Source organism: Carlito syrichta, unplaced genomic scaffold (assembly GCF_000164805.1).
Source record: "Carlito syrichta isolate Samal-C Ts95f unplaced genomic scaffold, Tarsius_syrichta-2.0.1 Scaffold301764, whole genome shotgun sequence".
Lineage (NCBI taxonomy): Eukaryota > Metazoa > Chordata > Mammalia > Primates > Tarsiidae > Carlito > Carlito syrichta.
This window is the reverse complement of record NW_007245860.1, coordinates 414,619-433,408: the sequence shown is the minus strand read 5'-3', so window position 1 is coordinate 433,408 and position 18,790 is coordinate 414,619. Positions and strand designations below refer to the sequence as shown.

The 18,790-nt window shown below is 36.4% G+C and overlaps 1 protein-coding gene across 2 annotated transcripts in view; it reads right to left on the bottom strand.

Annotated features, from left to right (window-relative positions):
- Positions 1-1,237: 1,237 nt before the first annotated feature.
- The window catches only part of PLCB1 (phospholipase C beta 1), a 283,302-nt gene continuing 265,749 nt past the window's right edge, over positions 1,238-18,790 (bottom strand). For both annotated transcript variants that reach the window (XM_008055186.1, XM_008055185.1), the window contains one exon: positions 1,238-4,519. Coding sequence is in view for 1 of the 2 variants with exons in the window: in XM_008055185.1 (XP_008053376.1) it covers positions 4,295-4,519 (225 nt within the window). In the remaining variant the exon portion in view is untranslated. The remainder of the gene's footprint in view (positions 4,520-18,790) is intronic.

Here is an 18,790-nt window from a genome sequence, read left to right as displayed (position 1 = left end):
GGAACGTTTGTGCGCGCGTGCGTGTGTGTATTGTGTGTGTGTGTGTGTGTGTGTGTTTTGGGGAGGGGTTTAAGAGAAAGAGAAACAGAAATTGTCTCAGTAGTTGAAGGAGTAGTATTTCAGAAGCCCATGAAGTGAGAAGGTTCATAGGCTGTAGTATGATGTGTGATACTGGTTTTGATCACAGGTGTAGAACACAAAGGAGGTGGAGCAGCTTTGAGGATAACACAAATTCAGTTTGGCGCATACTGTATGTGGCAGGTTGTATTTTCCAAAGATAGTCATGCCTGTATATTCATTCCATCCCTCATGTTATTCTTCAGGGTGACCAACTCTGCTCCCAAGGTGAGATGGGAGTCTATGTGTGTTCCCTCACCTTGGATCTGAGAAGGGGCTTGTGATACCTCCAATGAGTAGAGTCCAACATGAGTGGTGTATGTAACTTCAAGCCTTGGTTACAAAAATGTTGACAGTCTCTGGGGGCTCTCCCTTGGAATCCAGCTATCATGTTGTGAAAAAGCCTAGAACCAAGCCTCTCTAAAGAGAGGATCCATGTAGGTGTTGCAGCCCTAAGTCCCAGCTAGCTGCCCACCTGACACAACAGCTACCACTAGATGTGTGGGTTGAGTCTAGCTTGTGCCTTTTAAGCTTCCAGTGGAGGTCCCAGACATCATGGAGTAAAGACAAATCCTCTCAACTCTGCTCTGTCTGAATTTCTGACTCAAAAAAGCTAGGAGAAATGAGACAAATGTTATTGTTTGACGTCCCTCAATTTTGGAGTCATTTGTAACACAGCAATAAATAACAAATAGACTGCATTTGAGGTGCCTCTGGGATATTCATGTAGAACTCACATGTATATGCCTTTTACTATCAATGTTGCAGATTATTTTTAAAAATCTGTTTTATGAGAAAACTTACATCAAGTGCTCTGTCAATTCTTGTCATTTTCACTATTGATCAAAAAACCTCTGAGTATTTTTCTTTGGTCAAGGAAGAAAGGGAGAAAGGAAGGAAGGCTCTAACTCCATTATAGAATTAATGCCAAGTGTAATGCCACTCCCGGGGGTGGAATAACAGCAATGACAGTGGTGACCTCTTACATACATATTGCAGCATCTTGATTTCCTGTTCTGTCAGAGTGGGTATGATGGCCCTAAAGACTGGCATTGTATTTGCTGCACCATCCTTCCTGTCAAAAGAAGGTTGGCTCTGACACCAAGAAATAACAGGGGGGTTGTGTTAAGAAATTTTATTGTTTCCTTTGGATTTGTGATGAAAGCACATAAAATTACAAGTGGAAGAAACATCATGCCACAAAATTGCATAGAATTATTACAAAAATGTGAATTATGCATTTTAAATAATTTGAGATAGAAGAACCAAAATATGTACATTTTAAGAGCTTCAAATACTTTGTCCTATTTTTTTTCTTCTTAAAAGACAAAGGTCATAATGTCCAATCCATCACAAACAATATTAATACAGTGCACAAGCGCAACATTAAATTCAAAGTAATGCAAGCAAGGGCCCTTTCTTTTGGAATTATTTAATGACTGCTTATCTATTACAGAAGTATTCACTAATGTATGGCAATACTGAAATGTTAAAATGAAATGTTAAAAACCAAAAACACATGGCATGTCATTAGAACTTTGAAAATTGGTTTACACGGCCAAAACCACGCTATTCTCAGTAGTGTAAAGGTATCAGAGGGACACAGTCTAATTTAATACACAGCTCTACTCTCTATTATAGGAAAAACCACAGTACAGAATGTCACACATTCAACAAAGAACAAGGCAAATACATAAAGGCACAAAACTGCACATCATATAGACCCTTTTTCTTTATCTTAGTCTATTTCAAGTAATATTAATATTATTAAATGATAATATCATGGTAGTAGTTTCAATGATGCAAGATGGTCAGTGTTACACACTATCCCACAACTGCAAAAAGTGTCATTGTACAGATATAAAAATGTGATTACAGCAAATGGCCAAATACAAACATATTGTAAAAGGACTAGATTCACTAAGATAATGAAATCCAACTACCAAAACAGTTTTGTGTAAGTCAAGGTTATTCAACCTTAGTCTATCTCTGGACTAAAATGTAATACAATGTTCTGTAATAATCACCATCGTGTTTGGTTATGAATGCTATTATTAGTTCATTCTTCTGCAATTTCAGACAGTTTGTAATTTTGTTTATAAAAATGCAGCATTCGATTTTGACCATTCTTGCTTCTTTATGATTCATGCCTTTCTTTCAAAGTGCAAAAGTAGAATGATTTACAAAAGATTTCTCTTTCAGTGGAAGTTAAGTTTTATTAAGTGTCTAATTAACACCCCAAATTCTTCAGATCAAAATATGATCATCTCCAAAGAGGATGTGATTTTCCTCTCGTGTCTCACTAGATGTGTTTTTAAATCAAACACTCTTTCCTTATGTTTGAACTAAGCCTTAATTTTGATTAAACTTAATTGTGATCCCTAGTTATTGCTTAAAGTTAAACAAAATAATTTCCATAAAAATATTAAATTCTTGAAACACAATTTTCAGGACACAACTGGTTTTTGCATCTTAAAATATTTTGCTAAGCTACAATCAGACAGGTTTCTTTTAAAGTAAAATAAAGCTTTGAGTATCTTGCTTCTGGGCTTTAACTTCAGTGTTCTTTGTGTTACTCTAAATTCTGTTTTCTCTAAAGAACTATTCTTTCTTAAGACCTTACTGATTTTGATCAGTATTACCATATTATAATTTGTTTCTTTTATGCCACCTGAAACAGGAACTTATAAAGACACAGTTAAATGAATAAAATGTATGTAGTAAATATATAATGAAAGTTGTTTTATGTTAGAATAAATTGAAATCTGTCAGGCTTAAAAATTATGGAAGATATTAATAAATTTCAATAGTACTGCCCTAATATTCTGACCATTAAAGCAAGCTTAAGGTCTGATGCTTAGAATTCAATTTTTGATCTTACAAAATATAAATCAAATTCATGTTCTAAGTTCTAAATCTACTCCAACTTACATCAATGGCTCCATCAATTATTTCTTAGTATGTCCATATAACAATACCCATATAATCAAGATGTTTGACCCTTTTCTTCTCTATCTATTTATCCCTGAATTTGGTTTTAAGTCTTGTGGAAGAGATTTGGGCCATTGCCAATTAATAAACACACATCTACACTCGTATGTGTGTGTTTATATGCACTTATACTGTTCAGTGCATATATATATATATATATATATATATACATGAAGATAATATATCATTTGTACATGGGTCTTTGTATTCTCTAGATAAATATTCAGTCTTCCTTTCTATATTAAAAATAAATGAACCATAAAAAATGTCAGACAGCAAAACAACCACTGGAACTTGTTTATTCTGATTGAATTTCTGCTTAATATATAAGAGCTCAACTATTTTGATTCAACAGAACAGACTTTTTGTAGTTATTTGATCATTTCAGACCCAACAACCAACAAATACTAAGACTTTGAGTACAAATAGTCAATTCAGACAGCACACTGTTGGAAGTGTATAGTCGACTTGGTTATGCAGCCAAACGTACAGTTCATATTGCTAAGTCTTAGGATGGCTTCACTGGGCAAGGATACAATCAAATGCCTTTTTTTTTTTTTCCCAAAAAGAAAACCATCTTATTTGAATCACTATAGTATCTAATAAAATGATGTCAGCAACATATATACTGATATCTCTACGATAAATAAATTAGCAAACTGCAAGCCACCAGTGCTTACAAAGCAAAGGATGAAACAATATAATATGCACATTAACTTGAAGAAATGGTAGTTGAGGGGCAGTTAGGGAAAAAAATGCTTAAAGTCGGCTGTTCAATAGTGTTAAATAATGCTATTTATTCCCTCAAACAATTTCTATGATTATGAAATACTTTACACCAGAGCTTCAAATAAAAACGTGAGTTCAATTTTCTTCAAAGAAGACTATCATCCTTCATTAAATGTTCCATGAAGCCTACAAGTTGCTTGCTTTGAATTTACTATTGGAAAAAAAATCTCATATACATGCACTCTTCACTAGTAGACCTTCAGTAGTTTCCACATGACACATGGATCCTGGGCATGGAACTTCTGCATGGATCCTTCTGGAACTCTCCCTTTGGTGTGGAATTTTCAGCTAAGAGATGTTTCGCAGGAAGATGGTCCTGGGCAGTGATCTTTGTCATCAGAGAGAGTTCAATGGAGCCTGAGTGGCCATGCAAATTCTGAAGGCCTGGTAGGAGTGATTACAGAGGAGTATCAAACTCTTTTCCTGGAATGTCTCCTCCCAGCTCTTCACTGGAGGGAGACTTGTGATTCACTTTGGGGTCTGAGGACAGGGAAGGAGGGGCAGAACCATGGTTGCTGTCTTCACTGATCTTCCCTTTCATGGCTTCCTGCACGAACTCCAAAATCTCAAGGGGCAGTCTTTTGAACTTGTCTTGGTATTCTTGCTCCAGCTCCTCCTGCAGCTGGGAGACATCAAGAGAGGAGAATGATTTGAGGTCATTTAGATTTCTATACCCACCCATGTAGAAACTCTTTGAAAGAGATGTATGGGAGAAGGATTAATAAATTAAAGTATCATTCACTGGTCATTTACAGAGAAGATGTAAAACAGATTTAGTTTGATGCATCATTTGTCTGTATCTGAAAGTCAATTTCAAGTTATGTGTGGCATAATAGGGCTAAAAACTTGGAATTAAATGAATGATGATATCTACAAAAAACATACACATAGGTAGGTCTTTTGAAAAAGTTTGCAGAGGTAATATACAGTGATCTGAAGCTCTTACACTTAGGGGATGAAAGCTGCTGATCAGTGTGCCAAGGTCAGACATGAATGGGGATGGGCTGAGAAGCTAAATGGAGCAGGCAGAGGCATGTGGAGTGGGCTTCTGGATGCGCAGCTGCAGCCAGAGGCTGGGAAGCCAATGCTGTGTGTCTAGAGAGCAGCTCAATACATTTTTACAAAGTAAACAAACTCATGTAACCAACTTGAACTTTTAATTTGACTTCTTTTATCACCTCTTCATTTTGATTTCTTTTTCATTCTAATTTTTATTTGCCTTGTAAACTATTTAGCTACCTTTCAAACTGTCTTTTAATGTGCCTATTTTATGCCCTGGAAAAATTTCAGACTTTTTAAAGTCACGGAAACCATTCTTCAAATTATGAGAAGAAAGGTTTACGTGGAGGCCAGAGTCATAAAATAGTTGTAAAAGCTGGGATTTTCTGGTAGGTCATGGGGAGAGGGGAGAGCTGGAAGAGTTGTCTGCTGGGAAGCTCTGCTGTGCTGAGCCCAATTGAAAATCCAGAATTTTAAATATAATTATCTCTGCATCTTGAATGGTAAGCAGGGAGTATAACCTTTGAAACACCATACAAGACTAGGAGTCTCTTCCCCCTCTTGTTAGCCTGGTGGCAATTTTTCTTAAGATATGTCCTTCAAACCTGTAAGTCATTTCTTTTTGTGCTTTTCAAATGTTAAGGTGCACACAGATCACTTGGAATCTTGGTCTTGATTCTAATTCAGGAGATCTGGGTGGAACCTCAGTTCCTGCATTTCTCACAGCTTTGGAGTGATGCCAAGAAGGCTGGTCCAGTTTGGGCACTCTGATAGCTCCCTGTCCAGGTTATACGCTAAGTCTCCAATTCTACTTTTGGTCTTGATCCTGGCTGTTTATCCTCCATCTGCGGCTTTCAATGCAGCCTCTGGGGCTCATCCTGACCCATGGACCTCCCGAATGAAGACAGTCCTCAGGCATCTGCCCCTGGGAGTCCTTGCTTCCAACTAGACAGTGTCAGCAGTATGAGAAAAATCCTCTTTAGCTTAACTTCTTTCACTCTTGCTTTTGTGCCAGATAAATCTTGCCAACACTTAAATATTTAATCTATACTAAATAATCCCCAACTTATAATTCTGCAATCCCCAAAGTTCCAAAATACAGAAGTTTTTTGTTTGTTTGTTTGTTTGGTAAATTTGTAGCAAACTCATTGACATTAATTGATACTGGGCTGTTTAAAATTTTATTTAATCACCCTTCATGTGACTGTCCATGCACTTTACTGCAGACATATTAATCTGTTTCATTATGAGGATTGCTCTGGCCTCCCTGGAGTGTTTTGCTCATGGCATATGCATCTTTCAAAAGATCAGAAAAGTTATGAATTTGGAAAAACAACAGGCTCTAAGAGTCTCAGATAATGAATTGTGGGTCTCATTAGAATTACTTTTTTTTTTTCCAACATCAAAAGGTGTCTGATAAAATGGTGTAGCCTGAGTATTGAAAGTCAACTATTCCTTTCAAGATAAAATGGGAGATATTTATGAACCTGCTGTGTTAGCATATGAATTCTGATAAACCAAGGAAGAAACTATCTGTGACAGAAGTACCCAGGACCCTAAGATTCACTGCTATCATGGCACTTCCTGAACATGGCCCTCCCCTCAGTGTCAACCATGCAAATCACTGGAGCATCAAAGGCCAGAAGACCACTGCCAATTCTTTTCCCATTGTCCAACCTTTTGAAGGAAGTGGGGCTTTCACAATGTCACACTCTTGTGCAAGAGTAAAATCTTAAAATGAACCAACAGTTTCACTACCATTCAGACCTCATCATCAATTCACCTCAACTTTGAGTCAGGAAGGTTGGAGAAGGGGAAAAAGGAAGTGACCCTCTTTTAAGGAAACAGTAGATTACTGTTTCATTTAGGTTGAACTGGGGAACCTTCAGCTGCGGATATAGTGTACCTGACCTAGTAGACTATTTCTCTTAGGCTTAATGGTTATTGGTGGACAAGACCCCATGGCACTTGCTAAGTGCTGTTTCTTCTTTCAATTATTAAAAAAAATAAGAAAAGAAAGAAAAGAAAAAATAAAATGTGAGAACATGCCAAAAACTTAAATCAACACTTAAAAACATTTAAAATAATTTAATTCTAAGAAGAACTTAGATTTTAGTAATTTAATTTTAATAATGATTTTTAATAATTTATAATGATTGACACAGTTGCGGCTAGGTTATAGCTTTAGTAGAGTCTTCCTTTTATCATGGGATAGTGGTAGATTTTATTATATTCTAAACGCGGTTGCTGCCTCATGACTTATATTCAATGCCATATATTTCATCACTCTCTTAAAAAGTAATTCAATTATTAATGAATTAATTTCAAAATCATATTTATCATTAATTTCAAGTTACAGATTTTCTTTTTATAACTGAATACTTGTGCATTGTAAAAAAATATGAAAAGTACGCAGAGTCATGTCAGGCTGCATTCCAACAAAGCCCCATACATTGATAATCTACAACAGCAGTCCCCAACCTTATTGGCATCAGGGACTGGTTTCATGGAAGACAATTTTCCACAGATGGAGGGATGATTCAAGCACGTTACATTTATTGTACCCTTTATTTCTATTGTTATTATGTTGTAACATGTAATGAAGTATATAGCATCACCACCTCAGCTTCACCTCAGATCATCAGGGATTAGATTATCATACGGAGCCTGCAACCTAGATCCCTCGTATGCACAGTTCACAATAGGGTTCATGCTCCTATAAGAATCTGATGCTGCTGCTGATCTGACAGGAGGAGGAACTCAGGTGGTAACATGAGCTATGGGGAGAGGCTTTAAATACAGATGAAGCTTCACTCGCTTGGCCTCTTGCTGTGTTGCCTGGTCACAGATGGTACTGGTCCACAGCCCGAGGTTTGGGGACTCCAGTTTAGAGCTATTTTAGCCAAAGTGTTGCAACTCCGATGTTTAGAGGGGCCATTGGCAAGTCATGAAAGAAAGAGAAGCAGGCTGTGTGCAAGAAAGTAGGAATGGTGGGGGCTCTGAACAGCTAGAAAGGATAGGTCCCGAGTCGGGCTCGGTGGCTCAGCCTGTAATCCCGCGCCTTTGGGAGGCTGAGGTGAGTGGATTGCCTGAGCCCATGGGTTCGAGACCCGCTTGGGCAGCGAGACCTCATCTCTACAATAAATCAAAAAATCAGCGAGACCTCATCTCTACAATAAATCAAAAAATCACCACAGCAGGTCGAGGCTGTGGTGGCCAGAAGCGGCCACTGCACTCCAGTCTGGGTGACAGAGTGAGACTCCAACTCAAAAAAAAAAAAAAAAGAAAGGATAGGTCCCATCTAATGGGAGTGCCAACAAGTCATTTCTAGATGATGCTTGTCAGAATCTTATTTTTCAATAGAAGTCAGAAATTTAAATTTTCATGTAAGAGTTCCTGATTTTTTATTGTTGGCAATCAATTTAACTCACATTCCTGAGCCCCACTGGATTTGTGGAGAGTATGTAAGCTCCGCCCTAGCTTATTTAAATCTGGCTTGAACCACAGGACTCGAGAAGTTAAGTCTAACTATGGAATTCCAGTTTTGATTCTTCCTAATTTTTCTTCCTCACAATCCTGAGCTTAGATGGTCCCTCACACCCAAGATCACCAAGGTTTCCTCTTGACTGTTCTGGGATTCAGTGTCATTGTATCTAATTGTCACATTCAGCTTCTTGTACTCTAACATCTGTTGAGTTTCTATTCCATGCAACTTAAACTGCATACTAGGTGAAAATGGTAGATTGCTTGTACAAATGGCAATAATTCTTCACCCCTTCTTATAGCCACAATCTTTGCAGTGTGACTTTGCAGCTCATCCCCAGAAAAAAGCAGAGTATATTTCTCATCTCCTTGAATCTGGGGAGGCCTTGCGATTTGCTTTGTCTGGTAGAGTGTTCCAGAACTAACAGTATGCAGGTCTGAGGTTAGACCTCACAAGGCCTTATGTGCTTCTGCGTTCATTCTTGAATGCTTACTCATGTGAAGTTCATCACGTGAACAAGCTCAGCCTAGCTTGCTGGAGGAGGAAACACATAGTCCAGTTATACCCCTTCCCATCACTTCAATTGACTATCAGACACGAAAGTGAATCTATCCTAAACCAGTTAGCCCCTAGCTTACCCACCATCTAAACACAGGCATGAGCAAGCCTACTGAGACCAGCTGAGCCTGATCCAGACCAGAACTGCCTAGTTCACAGACTCATGATCTTAACAAGTGTTTATTGTTTTACATCATCGAGTTTTGTGGTTGGTTGTTAGGGAGCAGTATTATCACAATAACTTTAAGTGGGGGAATACAAAGAAATCTCATATATGGCCTGGCTCCATGAAACATTCATAATTTAATTCAACTGGCCTCATCTTTTTATTTCTGTGACCTCAAAACACATATTTTAAGGGAAAAAAATCACCACAGGACAGATAGATGTTCAAGAAACATCTGATTTTGTAGGCTATGCCTTGGAGTTTTTCTAGTACAACATTTTCAAACAGGAGTTTGCTTGAACTTAATTTTATAAAAACTCTTTTTGGAAAATAAGCCCCCTACCCTCAAAAAAGGAAGGAAGAACATGGTTGAGTGTAACCTCTAATTTTAAAGTGAATTGCTGTACGCAGGTAATAATAAATAAGAGCATTGTCAGAAAGTTTATTTTATTATAGGTGAGTTTTCCAATTTGACAAGCTGGACTCAATTTTGAAATTTCTCAGTTAACTTGATTTTCAAAAGATGTGCCCACTCATCACTTTTGTGAACTCTGGGTAGTCAAGCAAGAAAAGGCAATTTGATCAAGTTCAAATGTGTTCAGTTTTGCCTATGTTGTCAAAGATCTTCACACTTGGGATACTACTCTGCCTCTGATATTTTTTTCATCTGTCTTAAATAAAGCAGGGATTTGATCTAGTTAAGGAAAGTTTTTAGATGAATAAATGTACATGAAGACCGAAGAGCAAGCAAAGTTACTCATGGAGGCTAGCTTACAAACAGAAAACAAATGAAGTCCATTAAAATGTAAATGTGGCATAAATACAAAATAAGCCAGGTTACTGAGTTATGAACCAGAGACAATCAAAACTAATTTCCTGAGGAACAAATTAAAACCAGAGAACAATAAGCTACAATGGAATAACAAAGAAGAACTGATAATCTTTAAAAAAATGTGACTGGAAAATGCACAGACAGATATTTGCAAGGTTCTCACAATTTGGAACTCAGGTCCAACTCAGGTCATGTTGCCTAATGAAGTGTATTAAAGATCTTAATATAAAATACAAAGCACTAAAAATCTGAGGAGAATATCTAGGTGAATAATTGTATAATTGTGGGGCTTAGAGACCTTCTTAAGCAAGACAGAATAACCATAAGCTATAAAGGAAAAAATATAGGTATATTTATCTAAATGAAAACAATCAATTTCTGTGAAAAATGAGCATAAATCAAGAAATTCATAGGAAAAAATGCAAATATCTTACACACACACACACACACACACACACACACACACACCCCAGAGGTGCCAAAGAAGGAATACATATTTTAAGAGATGTTATCTATGTATTACTTTTTGAAGCTGAATTGAATTACAGTAGCAATGGGTAGTTACGAAGTTCTCTAAAAAGATGGCATTAATCAAATGAACACTAGAATCACCATGCAACAGGCAGGACAGTCAAAGAAAATGGCAGAAGCATAGTTGTTGTTCTAGGATCGCAAGGTCATTTTGAAGTGGTATTTGACTTAACACTCCTTGACTTCCACCTATGGGGGACAGTAAAGAATGTGGTGTACCAAAGAAAATGGCTAAACTGGCAGTACTTCAGGATGAAATTGAAATGGCATGGACAGTGATACAAGTGAATACTTTGGTTAGCGTTGCTCTGGCAGTAGTTTGCTGTAATCAAAAGTACCTGGACAAGATAGTAACTACTTTGACCACCTCTTATAATTGCAGAAATCAAACACGACTTGTATTCATCTTTTGTTTGTTATAAGTATACATTGAGTATTACAATTTTAACACAGGATTTTTCCTTTTTCAAAATGTGTATACATTTTTTGAAACCCCTGTATATATGAGCATCTTCTCATTAGCAATAAGAAAAATGCAATGTACATGCCTTTTTAAGGGACATTGATTAAAATATGTTTTTTTAAAGGAGCAATGCTTTGAACATCTGGTGGGAAACTGATATTTTCAAACATTGGGCATTAATTGGACAATATGTATAAGAAAAATATACATAGTTTTTGACCTAGCAATGCCACTTTTAGGAATCTGGCCTATAGAAATAAAAGGTATAAGAATGGAGGCATGAGAATACTTACTTCAGCGTTGTTTATAGAGGCAAAGCAACAACAACAAAACAATTCTGTGCAAACAATCTTAACTAATTTCAACTTTTTGTCATATATGCATTTTCTATTATCTATCTCTATATCTTTTGCTGAATCATTTGAAAATGACATAATGGCATTTCACCCATAAATACTGAATCATACATCTAAAAATATGAATATTTTCCTACATAATACTGATCTTAATCATATTGAGGAAATTAATAATAATTCCTTAATGCTATCTAACACCCATCCTTGTTCAAATTTTCCTAATATTACCCCTTGCTTTTTTTTGTTGTTACCAGAATTCTAAGTTAACATATTTAATGCATTTGACTGTTATGTCTTTCTCATTTGTCTCTTGAATTATTTACTGTCTTAATTCTTTTTTGAGTTAGGGTCTCTATCATCCAGGTTGAAGTGCAGTGGCATGATCACAGCAATCATGGGTCACGGCAGTCTCAACCTACTGGACTCAGGCCATCCTTCCACCTCAGCATCCTAAGTAATTGGGACTACAGGCACATGCCATCATGCCACCTAATTTTTTTGATTTTTTTTTTTTTTTAATAGAGATGAGCTTTCACTATGTTGCCTAGCCTGGTCTCGAATTCCTGAGCTCACACAATCTGCTTGCCTCGGCCTCCCAACGTGCTGGAATTGCAGGCGTGAGCCACTGCACTTGGACATTATTGTCATAAAATTCTTTATAACTTGAGCTTTTTGAAGGGCCCTGCCCTATTTTCTTACAGAATGCCAACATTTTGAATTTGTCTGATTATTTGCTTGCATATTGTTTAAGTTGGTCCTTGAAACCTTGTTTTCTGTAAGCTCGAAGTTAAGTCTACAGACATGATTAGACGGACATTAAGCATTTGTTTTGGCAAGAATATTCAATAAGTATTCTTTTACATCTCATATTGCAACATATCAGTGGGTGTGTTCTGTCAGGTGGTCCCATTATCAGTGATGCTCTTTGATCACCCAGATAAAAGTGGTAATACTAGACCCCAATTTATTTTATTTTATTTTAAAGATGTGGGGTACAATTCAAGGTTAGGTATACAAATATTCATTATGTATATACCCTTGTTGATAAGGTGTGCCCCCGCTCCCGCGGCAGATTCCTACTACCGCCAATCTTGCCCCCTCCCTCCCCTAGCAGTTTCCCACTACTGCCAATCCTTTTCTTATAGTATTTTGATAATTGTTCAAGGTCTGCTTATAAGTGAGAACATGTGATATTCAGTTCTTTGTTTCTGTGATAGGTCACTCAGTATTATAGATTCTAAAGACATGTTTTCCCCAGTTGTTTTGTGGGGTAAGATTCTAGATCCATATACAATTTCCATAGCACTCTTTCATGTACTTGATTATTTTTGGCTATCTCATTGGAGGTAAGTGATAATTTTTCTTTTTTTTGAGTTGGAATCTCACTCTGTTGCCCAGGCTGGAGTGAAGTGGGACACTCACAGCCACACGCGCTGACCTGATGGGCTCAGGCAATCCTTCCGCCTCAGCCTTCCAAATAGCCGGAACCACAGGTGCCGCTACCATGCCTGGCTAATGTTTTGACTTATTGTAGATGTGAGGTCGCACCAAGTTGCCCAGGCTGTCCTCAAACCTGTGGGCTCAGGCAAGCCCCTCACCTTGGCCTTCCAAAATGATAATTTTATAACTCTTTTTTATTAAGTTGGTATTCTTTGGTAAGGAAGAGTCTCCTCTCATTTATGGATATGAACTAGAACTCCTCCTAAAAAGGCAGGGTTAGTGTTTCTTTTCTTCTTTCTCGCTCTGAAAAGAACTACAGACAATAATTTTTAATTTATTCCTTGTGTTTAAATCAGTTGCAGCCCTTATTCTTATTGACGCTCAGAATTTCCCATGTTTGACCAGTGGGAGCCCTTTCAGGCCAGCTTCTAGGTCCTTTTGATAAAACCTAATTTTTTTTTTAAAAGCATTTCCTTGCTTTTCTAGGTACAACAAGATGTCTCAGACATGCTTATATTTTCTTCACCCCAAACCTGAAATCAGCCACTTTTCCAAGGTGCTCTGGTTTCTTCAGTGAAGGCATTAATGAACCAAGCTCTGGATTCTACAAGTGATCATTGCTACTAGAGTGTCACAGCTTTTAGGCCATCTCAGAAGACTGCTAGGAAATGCATTTTGAAAAATCATTAGTACATATTGATATTTCAAATTTAATGTCACAGTATAGAGTTTTAACTTTTTTGACTTTATATTTGTATGTCTTTCCTCTTACAACCAAAAATTTTGCTTTCTGATAACATTAGCATATTTATTTATTTGCTTTACAATAAAAATATAGAAAATATTCTCAATATTTACCTACCAAAAAAATAACTGAGCAAAGCTTAAGACTATTTTGAGGTTCTTTTTATTCCTAATATATCCCACTAAAGATGTACAATTATATTACTTTGCTAAAATTCACTTAAAATAATTGTATTTTTTGTATGGTTGTATTATCTTTGATATACACATAGTATCATCTTGTTTCAGTTTGTTTTCTCTTTAGACATTTTAGATTATTTTACTGTTTTTTTTCTTCTCTGGGAGCATCTGTTGTACATATGTGCTTAATGTGCATATCGATGTATATTTTTAAATTATAAATTGACAATTTATAATTGTATGCATTTATGGGATACAAAGTGATGTTATAATTTATAAATGCATATGAAATAATAACATTAAGCTAATTAACGTATCTGTCACCTCAAATAGCATTTTTTTGTGGTGAGACCATTCGAAATTTACTTTCTTAGCAATTTTGAAATGTATAACACTGAATATATATATTCAAAATTTGATTCCTTGCAGTATTCTACATCTTTTAAAATATATTTCCTGGCTTTGGGAGGTAGGTATGATAATATGATACTGTAGTTATCTTGCTCAAAATATTTTGAAATTTACTTCTAAAAATTAGGGAAAATAGTAAAACTAATGAACAAGCAAAGAAACAACAAAATCATTATTAAAACTTAAGTATTTCTGTACAATAAATCATAAGGCTGTCACTTAAAGAAAGGTGATGATGGCCAGGTGCTGGGGCTCATGTCTGTAATCCCAGCACTTTGGGAGGCAGAGACAAGAGGATTGCCTAAAACCAACCTGGACAACTTGGCAATCTCATCGCTACAAAAATTAAAAAATTAGCCAGGTGTGGTGGTGTGTACCTGTTGTTCCAGCTTCCTGAAGGGCTGAGGCAGAAGGATTACCTGAGCCCAGCAGGTTGAGATGGCGGTGGCTGTGCATGTGTTGACTGCACTCTAGCCTGGGCGACAGAGTAAGACTCCTACTCAAAATAAATAAATAAATAAATAAATAAATATGATGCAACCAAATAAAGGTAAACTAATAAGCGGTTTTGAAAACCAGAGATAAATAATAGCTATTGCGATTAAAAAAAGTCTATCCACAGTTGTATATGTTCTATGATTATAACTATGATAATTTTTTTAAGAACACAAAACTACTTTGAAAGAAAACACTAAAATATAAACTGGATTGGGATTATGAGTATTCTTATTTTTTCTATTTCTCATTTTTATGGTAATGCGATTATTTTTAGGATGAAAATGGCATTCTAAAATGAAACCAAAATCTAATATATACATATAAGGAAAATGTAGAACTCTGTGGGATACAATGACCAGAAAAAATTTACAAAGAATTACTGCAGGGACTATAGTATTTTAACCTCAATATCATCAATTAACTAAGAGGATATTAAAAACAGTGGGAAAAGCATTTTTAAAAATACATTCATAGCACGGGTGGTTTCAAAATTAGTCTGAGCAACCTTGCAATGCTTCATCTTATTTTTAGAATAATCTAATAAATTTTTACTTCAACTAAGAATAGGAATAACTAGATCATATGAAAATTACAGAGTGAGTGAAGTCAATCAGGTTCCCCAAGGATTGTTGGAAAGGGATATGGGAAAATGGCCCTACATTATATATTCTAATCATTCCGGGTTTTGTTTATTTGTTCTCTAAGTTTCCTTAGAATAAATTGCAATGGGACTTTAGTCAATATGGCTGACTGAGTGAAAAATTTCTTTTTCTATTCCAAACACAGTGAAATGCAGAATACAGTCCATACACATTTATAGCTGAGTTTGAATATAAGAAAAGGAAATTCCTAAGTTATAGAAGTAACAAAGGAACTCAAAAGGCCTATGGGGTAGCAGACTAGATCCCCCATTTTGCAGGGCTGGGGTTTAATGTTCAAGGAGGAAGGAAGAGGAGGTCTCAGAATGTCTGGTATTAAGGTGCTGAAACTGAAGTTCCCACATAACGCTATGGGTCTCCACCCTTGAAAGTGGAGTCCTGGGGTTGAGGCATGGAAGCAAATAATTTATGGTGCCCACTGGAGAAAAAACATTTGCAAAGGGAATAAAAAACCCAAACCAGTGCCATGAGTGTGTGCAGTTTCCCAGTTCACATGAGCTCTGTGAATTGAGTACCCAGTCACAATAAATTAAAGTAAAAACTATTCAAAAACTGAAAAACAAAACAACAAAAAATCTATGGAGTTCCAGCAGAGGCACAGCAAATTCATACTGTTTGGATTCCGCCACAATTCAGGGCAGGAGTGACACCTATAAACAAATAGTTCTTGGTAAACATGAACTCAAGTTCAAAATTACAAATCACTCAAGTAAAAAGCAGCTTTTGCTAACCTTGTAATTCAAGGTTGCCATAGGCAACTGAATCTAAAGAAAAGAAGTAAAATGTGATCAGTGTATTTATAGGTCAAAGTGGAAAATATTCCAGACCTAAATGGAAATAAGTAGTTCATGCCAGTGTGGAAGAATACAGTGAATTCACAATTAAAATAAATTCCTGTTGCTTTTCATCAGGTGTTGGAGTATGGTGCATGCCTATATTTTTGACAGATTTTCATTATTGACAAAAATACCAACTTCTGTAAAATATTTTAAAAGAATTATTCTGAGCCAAATGTGAGTGACATAGGTCCCAAGAGGTCCTGAGAACATGTGCCAAAAATGGTTGAATTATAGCTTGGTTTTATACATTTTTAGAGAGGCAGAATTTACAGACAAGCATAAATCAATACATGTGAGGTTTACATTGGTCAGGCCCAGAAAGGCAGGGCTTCTCCAAGTGAGAGATTGTAGGCCATAGATGGATTCAAAGATTTTCTGATTGGCAATTGGTAGAAAGAGTTAAGCTTTCTAAAGTATTTGAAGTCAGTAAAATAAATCCTGAGTTTTTGGGAGATTTGAGGAGGCAAAGATTCTTGATATGTACATAAAGGCTCTAAGTAGCAGTTCTCAGAAAGAATAGGTGGTAAATGTCTTAAAAGGTGTCCAGCGCCTCTAAGAATTCCCAGGAAGGGAGTTCTATAATATATAGATGCAAATTTCCCCAAGAGAAAACTGTGCAGGGTCACTCCAAAATTTGTCAAAGAAACATATTCTGGGGTAAAATATTGTTTTTTCCTTTAAGGCATGCTATCTGTCATGCGATACTATAAAAGAATTAGGTGGGAATTTGGAATCTTACTGCCACAGAATCTATTTTGTCAGTCTTATAATCTATACTTTGATGCGAATGCTGGTCAGTTGTGATGCCAAGTGGGGTGCGGCACAAAACTTATGGGTTCTTTGACTCAACAATGAAAGGAATTTCAGAGCAGCCAGTCAAGTTTTTAAAACAGAGTTTAGTAGCAAACATATGAAAGGGAAAGTAGGAGGCTCATACCAGAGAGCTGGCACGAGCAAATCTCTCTCAAAGAAAGACTGTGCTTTTGCTCTTGACTAAAACATGATATATCCGCTTACTTGTGACTGAGAGCTAAAGGGCGGTTTGATTTACATCTGTGGCTTTCAATTCTCAATCTGAGAACTACCTTGATGGTGTTTTCCTTTACAGAGTTGAGAGAGTGGGAATAGACTGGTGGGGCCACATTCCAGCCCACAGAATGGGTCCAGCCTACAGACAAGATGTCTGGAGACTTACTAAAAACTGCCTACCAGGAAGTTATGTATCTATATTTAACCTATGTTAACTACTCTGCTGCAATTTGTGCCTAAAACTCAACAAGGAGGGGGTATAACAAAGTGTATATGCTTCCTTTTTTGTCAAGACCTGGGATTTATTTTTTCAAGTTTCCCTTGGCTAGAGGGGTCAGTTGGGGGAATTTCAAATGTTATTTTTGTTTTATATCCTAAATAATTATATTTGCTTGAAAGTAATATTAAAATTAATTTTTATCTTGTGAACAAATACTAACTAGCAATAGAACCCATTGCAAAAGGCTAAGTCAACTATAAGTTAATAAATTGATGCCATAGGTAGGTCTATACCAAGTGGATAATTCATTTAGGGATAGATAAGATTCTTTCTCCACACAGGATTTAGAATGCTTGCATTTTCCATAATATAACCTTGGGCAGATTATTTATCTCTTGGAATTGTCATATATAAAACCAGAATTATAATAATACCAATTTTCCTAGGCTGTTGTTAAAAGGTTTAAATGAGATTATACATATTTAATTCTTAGCATGTTCTGATTGCTTATTCATTAAGATTGTATAATCTTACTGGTAAAACAAGAAAATAGAAGGATTTGGGGGGAAAAAACCCAAACCCAAAAAAACCTCATCTGGAACCCTCTCTATTAACTGATCCTCCTTTCCAGTTGTATCATATGAGTCATTATTTAATCAATACAGTACAATCATGGTACTTGCTGAATCTCTCTTTTTGGACTACATTCTGTTGATTTTGATGCATTTATCAATAAATAATGTTTATTTATACTACATTTTGTTGATTTTGATGCATTTATCAATAAATAATGTTTTCTAATACCCTGATTGGATCAAGACCTGTGTTTGGTATCACAGAACTGTAGGACTTAGAGCCTTTTCAAGGTGATCCGCAACGTGTATGGTGGAAATAAGATATTGGGCTGAGTGGGTGTTACAAATAAGATGGGCTGTGGATGTTGAAAATAAAGACCAACTTGCAGCCCCAAAGAGGTATGGGCAATACTTTATCAAGGAGATTGGACTTAAAAAGTTGGGTCTTGTAGAATCTACCAATAGTCTTAGAGTTATCCTCATCCTGAGCAGAAACTATCAACCATTTTCCCATGGAAGATATATATATATATTTCAGATGGTATTCACTGGGAAGACAGGCTTCCCTAGTTGTAAATTCCCCCTTCTCTGTTCAATCTAAAGGTATATGGTACAAGTATGTACACATGATTGAGACTGTGAATCTCAATATTTGAATCTGCTCTAACATATAAAGATTAAGTCATTATGACATTTATTTCCATGATAACTAGCCACAGATTATAATGGAGGGATCTTACATACTCCGTGGTTGAGAACAATTCTTTAAAAAAATGGATGCATAAGCTGGGCTTGGTGGCTCAGCCTGTAATCCCAGCACTTTGGGAGGCTGAGGTGAGAGGATTGCCTGAGCCCGCGGGTTCGAGACCCACCTGGGCAACTTGGCGAGACCTCATCTCTACAATAAAT